Source organism: Carassius auratus, chromosome 13 (assembly GCF_003368295.1).
Source record: "Carassius auratus strain Wakin chromosome 13, ASM336829v1, whole genome shotgun sequence".
Classification (NCBI taxonomy): domain Eukaryota; kingdom Metazoa; phylum Chordata; class Actinopteri; order Cypriniformes; family Cyprinidae; genus Carassius; species Carassius auratus.
Window position 1 is genome coordinate 4,702,610 of NC_039255.1, and position 14,874 is coordinate 4,717,483.

At 36.1% G+C, this 14,874-nt stretch overlaps 1 protein-coding gene across 1 annotated transcript in view; it reads right to left on the minus strand.

The window, feature by feature from the left end:
* Nucleotides 1-240: 240 nt before the first annotated feature.
* LOC113112404 (synaptotagmin-14-like) overlaps nt 241-14,874 on the minus strand; it is a 30,197-nt gene continuing 15,563 nt past the window's right edge. Inside the window, exons 3-9 of the mRNA XM_026277951.1 lie at nt 12,708-12,860; nt 8,895-9,119; nt 5,255-5,526; nt 3,977-4,426; nt 3,513-3,702; nt 2,943-2,999; nt 241-791 (exon numbers count right to left, since the gene is read on the minus strand). Of these exons, the coding sequence (XP_026133736.1) occupies nt 478-791; nt 2,943-2,999; nt 3,513-3,702; nt 3,977-4,426; nt 5,255-5,526; nt 8,895-9,119; nt 12,708-12,860 (1,661 nt within the window). The 3' untranslated portion in view covers nt 241-477. The remainder of the gene's footprint in view (nt 792-2,942; nt 3,000-3,512; nt 3,703-3,976; nt 4,427-5,254; nt 5,527-8,894; nt 9,120-12,707; nt 12,861-14,874) is intronic.

Consider the following 14,874-nt stretch of genomic DNA (forward strand, 5'->3'; position numbering starts at 1 on the left):
AATTACCCTGTCCTACTTTGGTAGGTCAGAGTAATGCAATCTCAGGACACCAGTTATAATCTGAGCCAAGATATTTAACTTATCTCACCTCTGCGGATCTTTCACGTCTGGATCTCACACACATATCTGTTTGTTCTTTCTCTTTTACTGTGCCTAAAACACCACAACCCCATTTGAATCTTAAGCAGAACAAAAACAGAAACACCAGTCAAAAAAGATACAAATAAATATCTAAATAAAGATAAAAGTCTGCCTCGGTTGTTTTCTCCATTAACAGGGTGGCATCTCTAACCCTGTTCTCACCATTGTATCTAACACATTTTCCACAATGCATTGGGAAGGAGAGCAGATTACATCTGTGTTTCTCATAATGCACTGCAGTGAGGGCCAGCTCTGCATCTTGGGGCCGTTCGAGGGCATGACCTGCTCTCTGTCCCCCACGCCATTACACACATCATGCCATCACTTGTTGACATTTTAGGACTCCAAAAGACTGTGCCATCGACACACCTGTTGTCCCTTCGATTCCTTCATCTGTGTCCAGTGTGTCAGCTCCTCCTCCCCAGAGCTGTTCAGCCCCAGAGAGATCCAGCCAATCATCTCCTTCCGTTTCATGCTGCGCTTGTTGTAGACCGACAGGATGAGTGTGACGTCGGAGAGCTGGAACAGAGCGACTTGGAACACGAAGGTCTCCTTGTAGGTGGGGTTGGGTTGGCCTCGGCAAATGGACGTCTTACACTTCGACATCTCTTGACCCATTGAGTTTAGTAGAGCCAGCTTTACATAAGTGTCTGAAACAGAATGAAACAGGATGTCAGACAGAGAACATTTCATACTATGACCAGTAGTCCTAAAACTTTTACCATCAAATCAGTCAAGACTCAGTTTGATTTGATTTGACCATGAAAAATTTGAAATGACTTTCCTCAGCAATTCCTTAATGATTTTCCTAATCATTGTTTTGATTTTATTTTCTTAAAAAATAAAAATAAAATAATAATAATATAAATATATATATATATATATATATATATATATATATATATATATATATATATTTTTTTTTTTTTTTTTAAATATACATTTTAATGTTGTCTAATATTAAAAAAGAAAATACATTATAGTATAATATAATATCATTTATTTTTTACCCAATTTGGTAATAGTTTTTTAGGGTACATTTCTGCTTTTTGTTTGATTTATTCTTAAAAACAAGAAAAAGCTCAGTATCAGTGACAAGATGAAGAAACATAGTTTTATCAAATAAATATTTATTATTTTAAGATTTTTTTGCTGCAAAACAAGACAATAATTCGGATTTGAAAAATGGAAAATCAAAAAAAAAAAAAGAAAAAAAAAAAGGAAAGTAACAAAAATAAAAGAATTACAACCATTTTCAGCTGGGAATAAAATACAAAAAGATAATATTATTACAAAAACTGTAGGTTCGGAAGTGAGGACGTTAAATTGAGAGTCAAGATATAACATTGTGGTACAGCTTCTCTGCCACATGGAGGTTTTCTACAATACAGTTCCAGCCTGGCAACGCTTCAGTCTCTCAGTTTATTTGAAAAGCAATTGATTATTCCATTCATTAATACAGGCTGAAATTTATTGGCTGAAAATGGGCCATTCAGTTAGTTTTTTACATTAACGCTTGGCACTAATCAATGCTCACTGATTAATAATTGAGTCCCGCAGCACTCCTCTGTCTTCTCCTTTCAGAGCCTTTTGAACTGTGACTCTACATGCTTTCAGAGCAGACTCTGCGGTAGCTTGAGGCCTTTCACCGGGTTTAATTCAGAGTGCAGTTGAACTCCTCTGAGCGTGCTTTCTGCTGCCCTGCCTCCATGCACTTCAATACAACAGAAGTTAGTATTCTGTGTGTCTTTGTTTCAGGACGACGGTTCTGTTCCACGAGTCTAGAGAGCGGGCTTCCTGTGGAGGCATCCTGCTGTGTTTTCAAGGAAATGTTTCACTCTCCTCTAATAGAAGCGCTGATTTCAGAGATGGGAACACAGACTTATACCTGACACTGAGGAAATCATCTCCAGCTCCTCAAGCTGAATGTGAAAGGTTTTAATTAACCATTAAAGAGGGTTGATTAGAATCTGTGATACAGTTATTCAGGAATCTGAACACTTCCTGCCACAGAAATCGACTTCTAGTAGTCTTCAATAGATCACATTACCTAAAATCCTGCTCAACAATTTGCAGCTTTTGTTCCCTAAATATGACTAAATATTAAAATAATAATACTACCATGAATTTATTATTATTTGATTATTATTATTATTAATAATAATAATAAATACATATAATAACCGAAAAAATTAATAATTATTGAAAAAATAATTAAAATAAAAAGTGTTTTAAACATATTTAATTGATATTTTAAGTTAGCAGTGAGATCCCCAAAAATATGTTTTGTGAAAAAAAAAAAAAAAAAAAAGTCCTCAAATTCTCCACTCTCCAAATACAGAAGAATCGCATGGCGACAAGTCTACAAAGATTTCTCCATCTTTCTGGCAACTACCATTCACATGACAGGAAACATTCAAACTGTCCAAGCAAATGATAGAGAAAATGTATTTAAAAATAAAACATTAAAGAAAAATGGTTATGGGACACATACAAAAATCACTATGGGGATAGAAAATAACATCATACCATCCAACATAATGTCTAAAATAACAGCGTTTTAACCTTCTCCATGGATGAAGACCGAATGGATAACATATTTCACATGTTTTCTAAATCTTCCTTCTGTATTGAGGTTTACATTCATTTGCACTCAAATCTTCCACAGGTCAAACCTTCAGCATCCATGTAGAAGTGTTCGCCAGCCTAAAAACTAGAATCGATGATGAAGAGACGACGTGTGAAAACAGAAAGATGGATGAACAGGCTGATGCTGATAAAGGTAGCCACAGAAAACTCACCTCGGATTATGTACACCTGGCCACCTATCAAGTGCTTTAGACAACAGAACAAACCATCTGACAACGGGAGAGGAGTGACAGCAAGAGCAGAGGGGATCAGCAGACATCAGGGAGATAGAGAGAGAATATCAACAACAGCAGGAGAAAAAGAGCAGGTCAGAAGGTTCAGTGACAACACATTGGATCAGATGTAACGTGTTCATAAAGCACACTGCATCACTTCAGGTTAAGGGCCAATGCATTAGAAAAACATGCAGCCTTTATCACCATTTCATAACACTATATAGAGAAACTATAGGGTGAATGTTGTTTGATGGTATTTATGAGCAGTTATGAGCTCTTATATTGCGCTCTTTGACTGAAGTGTGACAGAAGCTTGGGAAGGTTTGTTTAAGGCAGCGTTTATAAGAAGGGTGACAGAAAATTATGGAGAGAGAAAGGTCAAAGGTAAAAGGTGACATTACTGAAAATCTTATATAAGATTATATAAGCAATGCAAGACTGATCTGATGGTGAAGTGCTCTGGAATGGCTATCTAAAGCAATCATGTTAAACAGCATTTGGACTCACTGGGAGGTTTATTTGCTGCCAGGTTTTTAAAGTGGCTTCCTTTGATGACCTCCACAGAGAGACGTCCCGTAGTGGCATTGTACACAAGCCCCAGCAGGATCTCTGGTGCCGACCCCTGACCAGCAGAAGGGAACGACGAGGCTGTTTCGCTGCACGATACGTCTGACATGCTTGCCTGAGAGTCACTGCCCTGGGACAGACATAATCTTTGATTAACTTTGAATTATATATATATATATATATATATATATATATATATATATATATATATATATACACACACACACACACACACACACACACACACACACACACACACACACACACACTCTTTTTATCAAAATACAGTAATAATTTGAAATTCTATTACAATTTATAAAACTGAATATGTACTTGGCTGAATTTTCTTTCGAGCTTAGTCTAGTAGTCTCCAACTTCTGGACATAGCATCTGATCACACTCACAGGTATGTTGCAGCAGGGGTCCAGTGTGATGGGGACTGACATCTTGCCTTGCAGGTTGAGTTTGGTGAGGTAGAACACCTTCTCCCCGAGAGCTTTCTCCTTCTTCATCCTGCGGATACTGTACAAGCGGAACCGGACAGCATGGTTCCCGATCATCTCCGACTCGATATGGCTGAAGTGAAATGTCTCTGTGAAGACAGGGCATGGGCCACGCTGGATGATGGTTTTCGCCCTCTGTTTTTTGGTGGGCAGCAGCACCAGATGCACCTGCCAGGAGATGTTACCCATCCGTTTGAGAGAATGAATGTCGGTCAGAGCTGTTATCGTGACAGACAGACGCTGGTCAGATGAATCGTAGTCGAAGATGACGTCGAGAGTTCCATATTGAGCAAGAGGCTCAGGGTCATAACCTTTGGGAAGCTGAGCCGCTGATCCACGTGCAGACAGATTCTACAGAGATGATTGATAGAAGAAATAGAAGATTTAGAGGGAGTACGTTTTCATCTGAGGCTTGAGGTAGTGCACGTCAAGTAGATGAATATGGTAACTGTGCAGGAGTTTAAATTTATATGGGCTCTTATTTGACTGCTTTAAATCCTGAAAACACATATTCGATGATGTATCTAAATATTTTCAATGACTGATGGCTACAACTATTTTTTTTATTGCTGTCATTCATATAACAAAGTTAGACCGAGGATGTAACTCACTACGTTCACTGCTGCATCACATTGCTGTAAACATTTAAGTTATTATGGAGATGTCTACAGCACATGCATATTAAATTATGACGCCGTTAGTGCATGGATCTGTGATTGTATGCATGTGATCTTAAGGTAAAGAAGAAAAAATATTTCTATAATATATATTGTTATTTGTAAGTCGCTTTGGATAAAAGCATCTGCATCTGCTAAAATTATATATAATTATTTATATATATTTATTAATTTGTATGTACTAAATGAACTATATGTTAATTATAATGAACATTTGGTCATTGTTTTTTAATATTTTCATATATTAATAATATTTATAAATAATAATTTATAATATATAACAATTTAGACTCAATTGATACTATAAATCTAATTCATGCAATAACAGTTTTTAGAATATTCTTTGGTCATATCTAATCTCATCTAGGGTCACCAAGTGAGTTAGACTGCCACTGGAGCTGCCTCAAACAAAACAGCTCCAAGAGACCCCTGGTGATGTGGAACTTTCATCTGTGCAGTAAGGTATTTTTGCATACACAAATTTCTTTAGTGAAACACACACCTCTGGGCTGAGTACAGCAGTGCTGTCACTGGGTGCATCTTCCTCATAGCCCTTGTTAAGGAAACTCGCTGTTTCCTGTGCTCCGCTGACCTCACTTGGACATTTTCCGTAGCTGTGTCTGGGGCTCTCACTCCCATGGGAAAGGTCACATTTGGCATCGCCCAGGTCAGAGGGTGTGCATGACATGCGTGGTGACCCATCCTCATCCTGATAGGGTGGAGGCTGCAGCTCATCCAATGGTGGAGTCCGTCTCATCCGCTGGATACAGTTTACTGATGTGGAGGAAAGTCAGAGAGGTCCGTTTAGTGTCATTTAGACCGGTGTTATCAGGCAATATGAAAAAGCAAAAATGTGGGACAGTAAATGGTAAATATCATCTTAAATAACTTAGAAAGTGCATTAATTGGAGTAAAAGTTTCTTTGAAGCAACTCTGAGTTTAGCTTTATGCACAACGGCAGAATGAAGCAGGATTGTGATCTGAATAACTCAATGTCATTCATTCTCACATGAGACGGAAACTGCAGCCTTTATGTTTTTATGAGACCACACAGATATCTATTAGGCTTGTAATTTATTATACAACTTGTTATATGGCATTCAAAGCTCTCAAAGGATAGCCTAAAACAAGAAACTATTTGAAACTCTCAGCTTGATTAAAGAAAGGTCAAAATCTGATTTTACACACAATGTAGTAAATCTATCCCTTACACATGCATCTTCATAAATCATTCAGTTGTCCTCCAAGAGCTACAAATTGCTGCATGTGTATGCATATGATTAAATTAAACAAATCGGTGTGTTTCATCATTTCAGAAGCAGAAAATGAAGAACATTAGAGGATATGCTGATGCTGCTTGTGGCTCTGTGAGACTTTGAAATTGAGATGAATGGCAAAACATGGCCTGATTTACCTGCATTCACCATACAAGTTAAACTGCTCTGTAAAGAGAATGAACCAGATGGCTGTTGCCATAGCAACATGCTGCTGGTCAGGACAGGAAGATTTAGCGATCTCATAAATACAGTGCATTCTCCCTCACACACACACACACACTTCTGTTGGAGTGTGGCTGGGATAACTGGTTCTGACTATTGGGAAGAGACATTGCTGATGCTGTGAATTTTCAAGTGAGGGATTAGTTATCAACTTTCTCTAAACTGCCTCACTTCCTACATGTTAGTTCTAAATAATAATATTTTTTACTCTTTTTTTTTTTCCAGTGGAAGCAATAACATCTGGAGTTCCCATGAACAATGTCACAAATTTACTAATGACCTAGAAATAGAGCAGAATCAGAAATATTACATTTTAGATCACAACATTCCTAAGACAGAGAAGCATCAAGATATGACCGTACAAAAACTCAGAACTAAAATTCACTTTTAATGAGGATAGAGGAAAGAAACATCACTATAATTAAGATGATGGAGGAGCACATCCGCTTGCCTTCTGTGTCTCAATGCTGAATGAGGTCTTTGATCATAAACACTAGCATTTCCAACCTCAGGCTATGAACAAGAGCAAGAGAAATGTGTGCCCTGTATCTCAATGATGTTTTGATCAAATCTCGTCTCAGACATTTCTCATGTTTCAATTTGATCTGAATGCCAGAATATATGCCTAACTATAACTATAATATTCAGTATCACAAGGATTTCACTGAGCAATAAGGAACATGAAATTTACAGCTCAGTTAACTTGATTTTCCCAAGCAGCTTGCTATGAATGGGAAAGCTAATGTTTTAGTAAGGTTTTATAAGGCTCTTTGGATCTAAGAGCAAACACTCAGCTCATTTGTTATGTTTGAGTGTATAAGAATGTCGGTATGTGTGCAAAGGATAAGATTGTGTTTTTATATGTTTGTTAACATTCAAGCTATATATAAACGTGTGTTAGCTTCTCATGTATTATAGAGATGGCCTGAGGCTTCGGCCTCTTCTGCCTCCAGGAAAACAGCTCATGAGAAAAGCATGCAGCTCTATCTGTCTCTATGTGCAGTAGTTCACATAAACAGAGGGGGAAATCAAAGAGACATATGCACCAGCTTCCTGCTTTTTTCTTTCTGACAGCGCATCCCTTCGACACATTTTCCTTCTTTCTCTTCATAGCCCTCTGTAATCTCTCCAAGGTGTTTACTCTACTCTAAGGTGACCAGATTTCAGAAATGAAAACCGGGGACATTTCCAAGTTCAGTGATCAAAATATCATTGAATCTCACTTGTGATGATCTACTAGCTGATTAAAAAACAGGGATAATATACTTGTGTATGTTTTCCGTATGTTAAAAACACAAAAAATAATTAAAATTATATTTGAGGATCAAACTAATCTTAGTTTATTAATCAGCCTGCAATTCACCAGAAAGCACACCATGGAAAGTAAATAGTAACTACTAAATAGTATTTTATATATATTTATAATTATGACTAAAACAAAAACATATAAAAAATAAAACAATAAATGTGACAACATATGATAAATAAAATGTTTATTTAACAAATACTTTAATATTTTAACATTTTCAGTTTAGTGAGTGGCCTAATCACAACTTTTAAAATTTTTCCAAATTATTTTGTTTATGCTTTAGGAAATGGAACTTTACCAGTGGGGGTGTTATAGCTATAGTATGTTACTATCTCGAAACCAGTAACACTGTCTCTTTTGATAATTGACGATAATAACGCTCTGCTCTCCTCAGTTAGTAACAGCATGTGACTAGTATGTAATCAGTAATGCTGCTGGTGAAAGTAAACATTGTTTTGAAAATTGAGTAAAACGTCCCACATTTCCTGGGACAGGACACCAAAAACCGCAACCCTCCCCAGAAAATGGGGACATCTGGTCGCTCTACTCTACTCTGAGTATCTGCAGGGATTCCAGCAGAAATTTACAGCAGAAAACTGAAATAGGCAATTGGAAGTACCAAAAAATAACCCTAATCCTGTCCATAACAGAGGATCATTTTACAGCCATTTATCTGTTGGATATAAAAGCAGAGACCATAAAACACAGAATAACATGATAATCTCCCTTTTCGCAAGGAGCAGAACAGAACCAATAACTCTCTTACTCTCTTTTTTCATTTTTCTGTGTGTTTAACTAGTGTGTTGTGGAAGATAATGTGTTTGTATATAAGAAAGTAGAAAAAAGTGTGTTTAAAAAAATAAAATAAAAAAAAAATCTTCCAAAACTGTCCTGATTCATTTGATATCTCATGATCTAAACCCTTCGCTCTCTGCAAGAGAAAGAGCAACCCACAGTTATTTTTATTGAAAACAGGTTTCATTCAGATTGTTCTACATTGTCTTTTACTGACTGTTCTTAAAAAAAAGAAGAAAGAAATTCCAGTGAAAAACAAACATCCCTCAAAAAGAGATTTGTAGTTGACCAGCGCCATCTAGTGTAATGGAAAACATCGTTTTCAATATTGATAATAATCAAGAAAAGTATAGAAATAAAATCAAGATCCAAAGCATTTCAATGGTAGTGTATAAAAATTCAGCAACCATTTTGGTTTGCTATTCGACCATGATATATTTGAAGCTAATTTTGATCACTACAAATGTAACCCAACCCCCATCCCAATCATGTCACATGAGCTGTGAGAAAGCAGTTTTTTGAGTGAGGTGTAAATTTACCATCATCTGCTGAGGCCTCGCTGCTGTAACCATCGTATTCAGCTGCTAGTGGACAGTATTTCTGCCGTGTGTCCCAGCCATAGCCCTTCTGGTGGTGTGAGTTAGTCCCCGCTAAACCACCCTGGAGACCCTGCGATCGAGACACGGCCTCCTGGTACTGGACAATCACCTCATCATCACTATCTGACGATGAGCAGTGATAGTGTGCATTCACACAACTCTTATCTGAAACAGAAAACGAGGAAAGAAACGGGGACCAATTAAGAACAAAATGAATATGCATTTGTACTTTGATCTCAAGAAGACATAATTTGAGACCTCAATAATTTGAAGAGTTCACCTTTTCTCAAAAACTTATTTAAACATTCCGAGATTGGTCAGCAAATAAAGGCAACAAAAGAAGAGGAAATGAAGAGAAAATGTGCAATAAAATAATAATATGACTTGATAAATATACTTTTGTAATAAAGACGAAAATCAGGAAAAAGTGCAATAAAAATCTATATATAATATCTTATTTAAATTCCTAAATCTTCAGCACAAACACTAGAGGGCGATACAGTTCAACAATTACAAACATTGTCACATAATAAGGATGGTAGCACGCAGGTAATACAGTGTTTTTAATTTTATTTTTTTAACAAAAATTACTAATCAGCATCTGTAGAAATTCAGTTTGAGAGGGCAAGAGAGTATTTTTTATAACACAATTTCCATATTCATAAAGCAACTCAATTACAGTACACAAAGTATCCTAGGAGGTGAGATATCCCAGCATGCTCCGACTCAAACAAACAACTGCTACACAGGCGAGGCAGAGAGGTCAAATCTCACATTGTCACGACAGTAATTTATGCTTTTACAAAATCAGCCACAAACCACACACAGACTGAACCAGAAATGAGCCAAATTGCCTTTGAGCACAATCAGATGTGCGTATATTATGTTGTATAACTGTAATTATGTATAATGATTGTAGTTTATGCAGCTGTAATTTATGCAGCAGATGGTTCAGGGAAACATTGACACCAGGTTCAGAGTTTTCGTCCAGCAAATTTACTCTACTAGAGTCTGATCAATCTGGCAGCGAACATAAGGAGATGTTCCCTTGAGACAAAAAGCAAAGGATTTCTATCCATATTTTTTTCCACAGCGAACCCCACAAGGGAGCTCCTTTCTGGCAGGGAGTCAGGACCTCAGAGCAGAGACATAAAAAACTGCCAGTCTGACATTACCCTCAACTGGCCATAGACATGCAGCACAGCAAGACACTAAATGACTACAGATGATATCACACACTGCCACAGCCAGTGAACACTGACACTTAAACACAATTAATAGTCAACATTTACTAGTATATATTTACTTATACTGTGTCCTGTGTTCTGATTATACAGCAACATATAACACACATTCTCCTCATGGTTCTCAACTGATTCAGACTCAGGATCCAGAATCATTGTACCAATGCTGGGTATATAATATACTACTTTTGTCAAGACACAAGCTATTCCTTATTTAATGTAGTTTAACTATGGTGGAGCTACTTTTCTGAAAATAAAATATAAATAAGAAATTATTTAACTAAATATATAATTTTTGTTAAAGTACAAAGTACTACAAGGTAATTACTAAATATAGTATATGATTCAAAGGTTTAGGCAGAAAGAAAGAAAGAAAGATATTAATACTGTAACAATGTGTATTAAAACTATCAAAAGTAATAGTAACTTGCTTTTATTTCTCAAAACTTTCTGTTCTTTTGAGCTTTCTATTCATTCAAGAATCCTGATCGGGGTAACCACAAAAATATTAAGCAGTACAACTGTTTTCAAAACTGATAATAAGAAGAAATGATTCTTGAGCAGCAAGTAATCAGAACAGAATGATTTGTGAAGGATCACAGGTAACGATATTTTACTAAATGACTTTTATTAATTATTAAACAGTTATTTTAAATCTTAATATTTCACAATATTACTGATTTTATTGTATTTTGGATCAAATAAATGCAGCCTTGGTGTGCATTAGAGACTTATTTGACAAACATTAAACAATCATACACATTCCAAACTTCTGAAAGGATCAGGAATACAAACAGTAATGTTCATTACAGTTAAAATTCACATTCAGCATTGTTGCTCTCTTTTGTTCATGAAACCCTAACAAAACAAATATTCAATTTTACATCACAACTTAGTGAAAAACCACTTTTATTGTGCTTTGTCATAGATTTGCAGAGTCAAATAAGTCCAAACGTCCTTATCCAGTAAATGTCATTCTGATTATGCCACTGATTCTGATGGTGGGCAGAGTTATGTAAAGTGCTGTGTGTGGGCAGCTCAGTGATGCCTGGATTCAGAACCTGTCTGTAGGATGTGTGTGTGCATGTGGGCATTAAGTGCCCCTGTCAACAGTAAGAGTGTATAGGTGTGAGGTAGGAGTGCTTCATGGTTTAAACAAAAAGTAGTTGTGCGTACAAATGTGCATGGCTCATTGAGTTGATTCAAGCCAGTTTTATTGTATGAGCATGTGTGCATAAATGCTGACAATATAGAAATTTGACCCGGAGTGTAAGTGTGTATGGATTTCTGCCCAGATTTTCTCTCAGGGATGTTACATGATCCCTTAGTTCATTTTCAGACACACATTCATCACACAAACTATTGATCTAATAACTGGCCAGTGGCATCTGCCCTCTCCAATCAATGTCTGGCACTAAAGATCACAAGCCGATCAGCTCAGCACATCAACATACCTGACAGACAAACAGGAAGGAGTGTGCGGCCTATCCCAGAATTCTCTAATAAACCTCTCCAACACCTAGGTGGTACTAATTAATCTCTCAATTCTCACAGACTCTGATCTGGAGCTCAGCAGATAATTACCTCTCTGGAGATTGTCATGCAGAGTTTGGGAATTTGGACTCATGTATTTCTGGACCTCACAGCTTCAAAAACATTATGATTTGGTCTCAGTAATCACAGAATGTTATAAAGTTATTTTAATCTAAATTAAAGAAATACATCATGTTGTCTTTTTATGAATGGCCACTGCTGTGCTAAGAATTCCAGCGTGAAGAATTCAAAACACTGTTGCTCAATCCAGGGCAATGAAACGTTTACAGATGGGGAGGTAATCCATACTGTACATCCGGCATTTCCGTTTCTCTTCATCATCAATACTAAACCTCAACCAATTCACCAGGAAAAAATAAATAAATCTATATTCCCTTTAGAACTAATAATATCCACAGTTACAAAACAAAAACTTCCTTAACATTCCTTTACAGTAACCCCAAAAAGTATTTTGTACACTCCTAGATCACGTTAAAAATGTCTGTATACAAAACACTGAAACTGGCTAAAAACAAATTATCTGGTCCCCTCAAATTCACACAGTCGTAGCAGGTCAAATTCAATAAACACTACAGTCCAAATGTTTAGGTGTGGTCTCTTATGCTGAAAGTAAAACAAATAAACAAACAACAACAAAACAGCATTTATTTTAAATAGAAATATTTAACATGTCTTTCCTGTCACTTTTGATCAAATTAAATAAAAACATTAATACATTTTAAAAAACTTTTTACTTTCCCTAAATGTTTGAAGAGTAGTGTGTGTGTGTGTGTGTGTGTGTGTGTGTGTGTGTATATATATATATATATATATATATATATATATATATATATATATATATACATATATATATATATATATATATATATATATATATATATATATATGTTTAATATTATAAACATGACTTAAAAGGATAGCTAACCCAAAAATGAAAACAAAAACAGCCACAAACCTGCTGGCTCTGTGCTCTTTCTGTACTGGTCAAGGCTGGACAGTTGGTTGGCACTCTCAAGGGATAGTTTGTTATTGAGGTAAAGAAAGAGTACAATCACAAGAAAGATGAACACACAAATGCCAGACAGGAACCCCAGGGCCTCAGGAGACACTGTGGAGAGAAAGACAGAGAGATTTATTTATTACTCCAATAAGGTACATTGAAAATGATATGGAATGAGACAAGTAGAAGAATTTCTCATGACCTTTCTGATTTTAACTTAATATCTGATTCAAACCAAATTTGGCTGCTGTTATTTTATTATTTTCCTTGAATTTTCCAGATCAATTGAATGAATCAATCACAGATCAGTTTCAGCAGCACTTAAAAATAAAGGGAAATACATTAGTCTAGACATTATTGAGAAAAAGAGACCAGCCATGCAGAGACAGCGCAAGAAGAAATATTCACAGTGGGTGCTTGACCTGACCACCTTTCTTCATTCATCAAAAACCACAGAGATTAAATAAATGTAACTATAAGAATATCTGATATGTGGCAACATATTTCAGGATGACAGAGGGAAATGACCCAGTTCCAGACAGTTGGTTTCCCACTTAGAGAAAAATAAACTTACCAGCAATGATTTCTGCACTGAACTGTATTACAGCTCTGTGCAAAACACACTTTGTGCAGACACACACACACACACACACACACACACACACACACACACACACACACACACACATCCATTCAGTAAGAGTACTTGTGAATTATTCACAAAAATTATGCAATGTGATTCTGTCTCATCAGCCTCTCTTTCCCACAGGGTCTGACAAGAACAGAGTTAAATATTAAAAAGAAAAATGCTTCCATTTTAAAACACTTTTTTTTGCTTGGAATTGAAACTAAAATCTATTTTATCTCTAGGGTGGCTGGCTAAAAAAAAAAACAAACAAAAAAAAAAAACTAAAAAAAAATATTTACTAGTTAGCGTGAGCTATAAATGTGTTACTGGCAGAAATAAATGATAAATTAAAACCAATAAATTATACTACAGATTTATTAATAATAAGATTTAAATTTTAAATGTCTCCAAAGGCTAATCAGGGTGAGATGAGGCCAAAAGTGATTATGCCAGTATGATTCAATATGCCAGAATGGACAGAATCCATAAAGTTCCATTCCAGAGAATGTTCCATGGAATGATCTTTGTTACATACCAGAAAAACTTAACCAGGGCAACAGAGTTCCTACTCTCACCGATCCTGTTTAGCCAGTTGATTGCGTAATTTAGCTAGCTCCTTCTTTTTTTTGGCATGCAGGAGGATGTCACAGGACAAACAATTGCCAAATGCATGTTAAGTACCGTACAGTGAATCTGGTCTCTGTTGTTTGTTTAGCCAAGTAATGCATACAACAAATTTGTGTGTCAGAGACGGTAATGTAGTGTGCTGATGGAAATCTGAAATCTAATTTTCATCCATGTTTGCCACACTGCTTCCTTACAACAAAGACACTAACATCCCTACTGCTTCTAAACAATTACCCACTGCAGTTAACACATCAATAGCATAAGAGAGCAATAATAATAGGATAAATTATTATATAGCACTGGTGCATGACTTACAGATTTGCAACAAATAAACAACTACAACTACAAGGCTGATAAACATCCTAAAATATAAAGTAACTGCTACTCAAACAGTTTAAGAGACTTCATGAGTGTTTGAGGTAATTCTTATAAAACGGCTCTCCTCCATCTGCTATTTTTATTAATGTTAATTGATTTACAGCCTGTGTGTTTCCTGATCAATGCAATGAAAACATTTCTCTGATAACCCACTTGCCTCCTCTTCCACCTTATGTTTCTTCTTTCTGTTCGGTCATTTATATTATTATTTCTGGTTTGTGTTCTTTAATGTTCTATTTGAAATATACTTAGATCACTGTGAGGTACATATAACCATCTTGCAAAAGGAAAAAAATCCATTAGTCAAAAGTCCTTCTGAGAGTCTTGCAATCAGGTGCCAATTTAGTCAGAAAGGCTTGAGTCACAGACATCAATAACAGGACAAAATAATAATCCACTGTACCGAGAGTTCCTCCTGTCAGTCTCCACACACTTTTTAGAAGCGAGGTGACAGGATACAATGTTCAGTATGGTTCAGTGCTCTGAGAA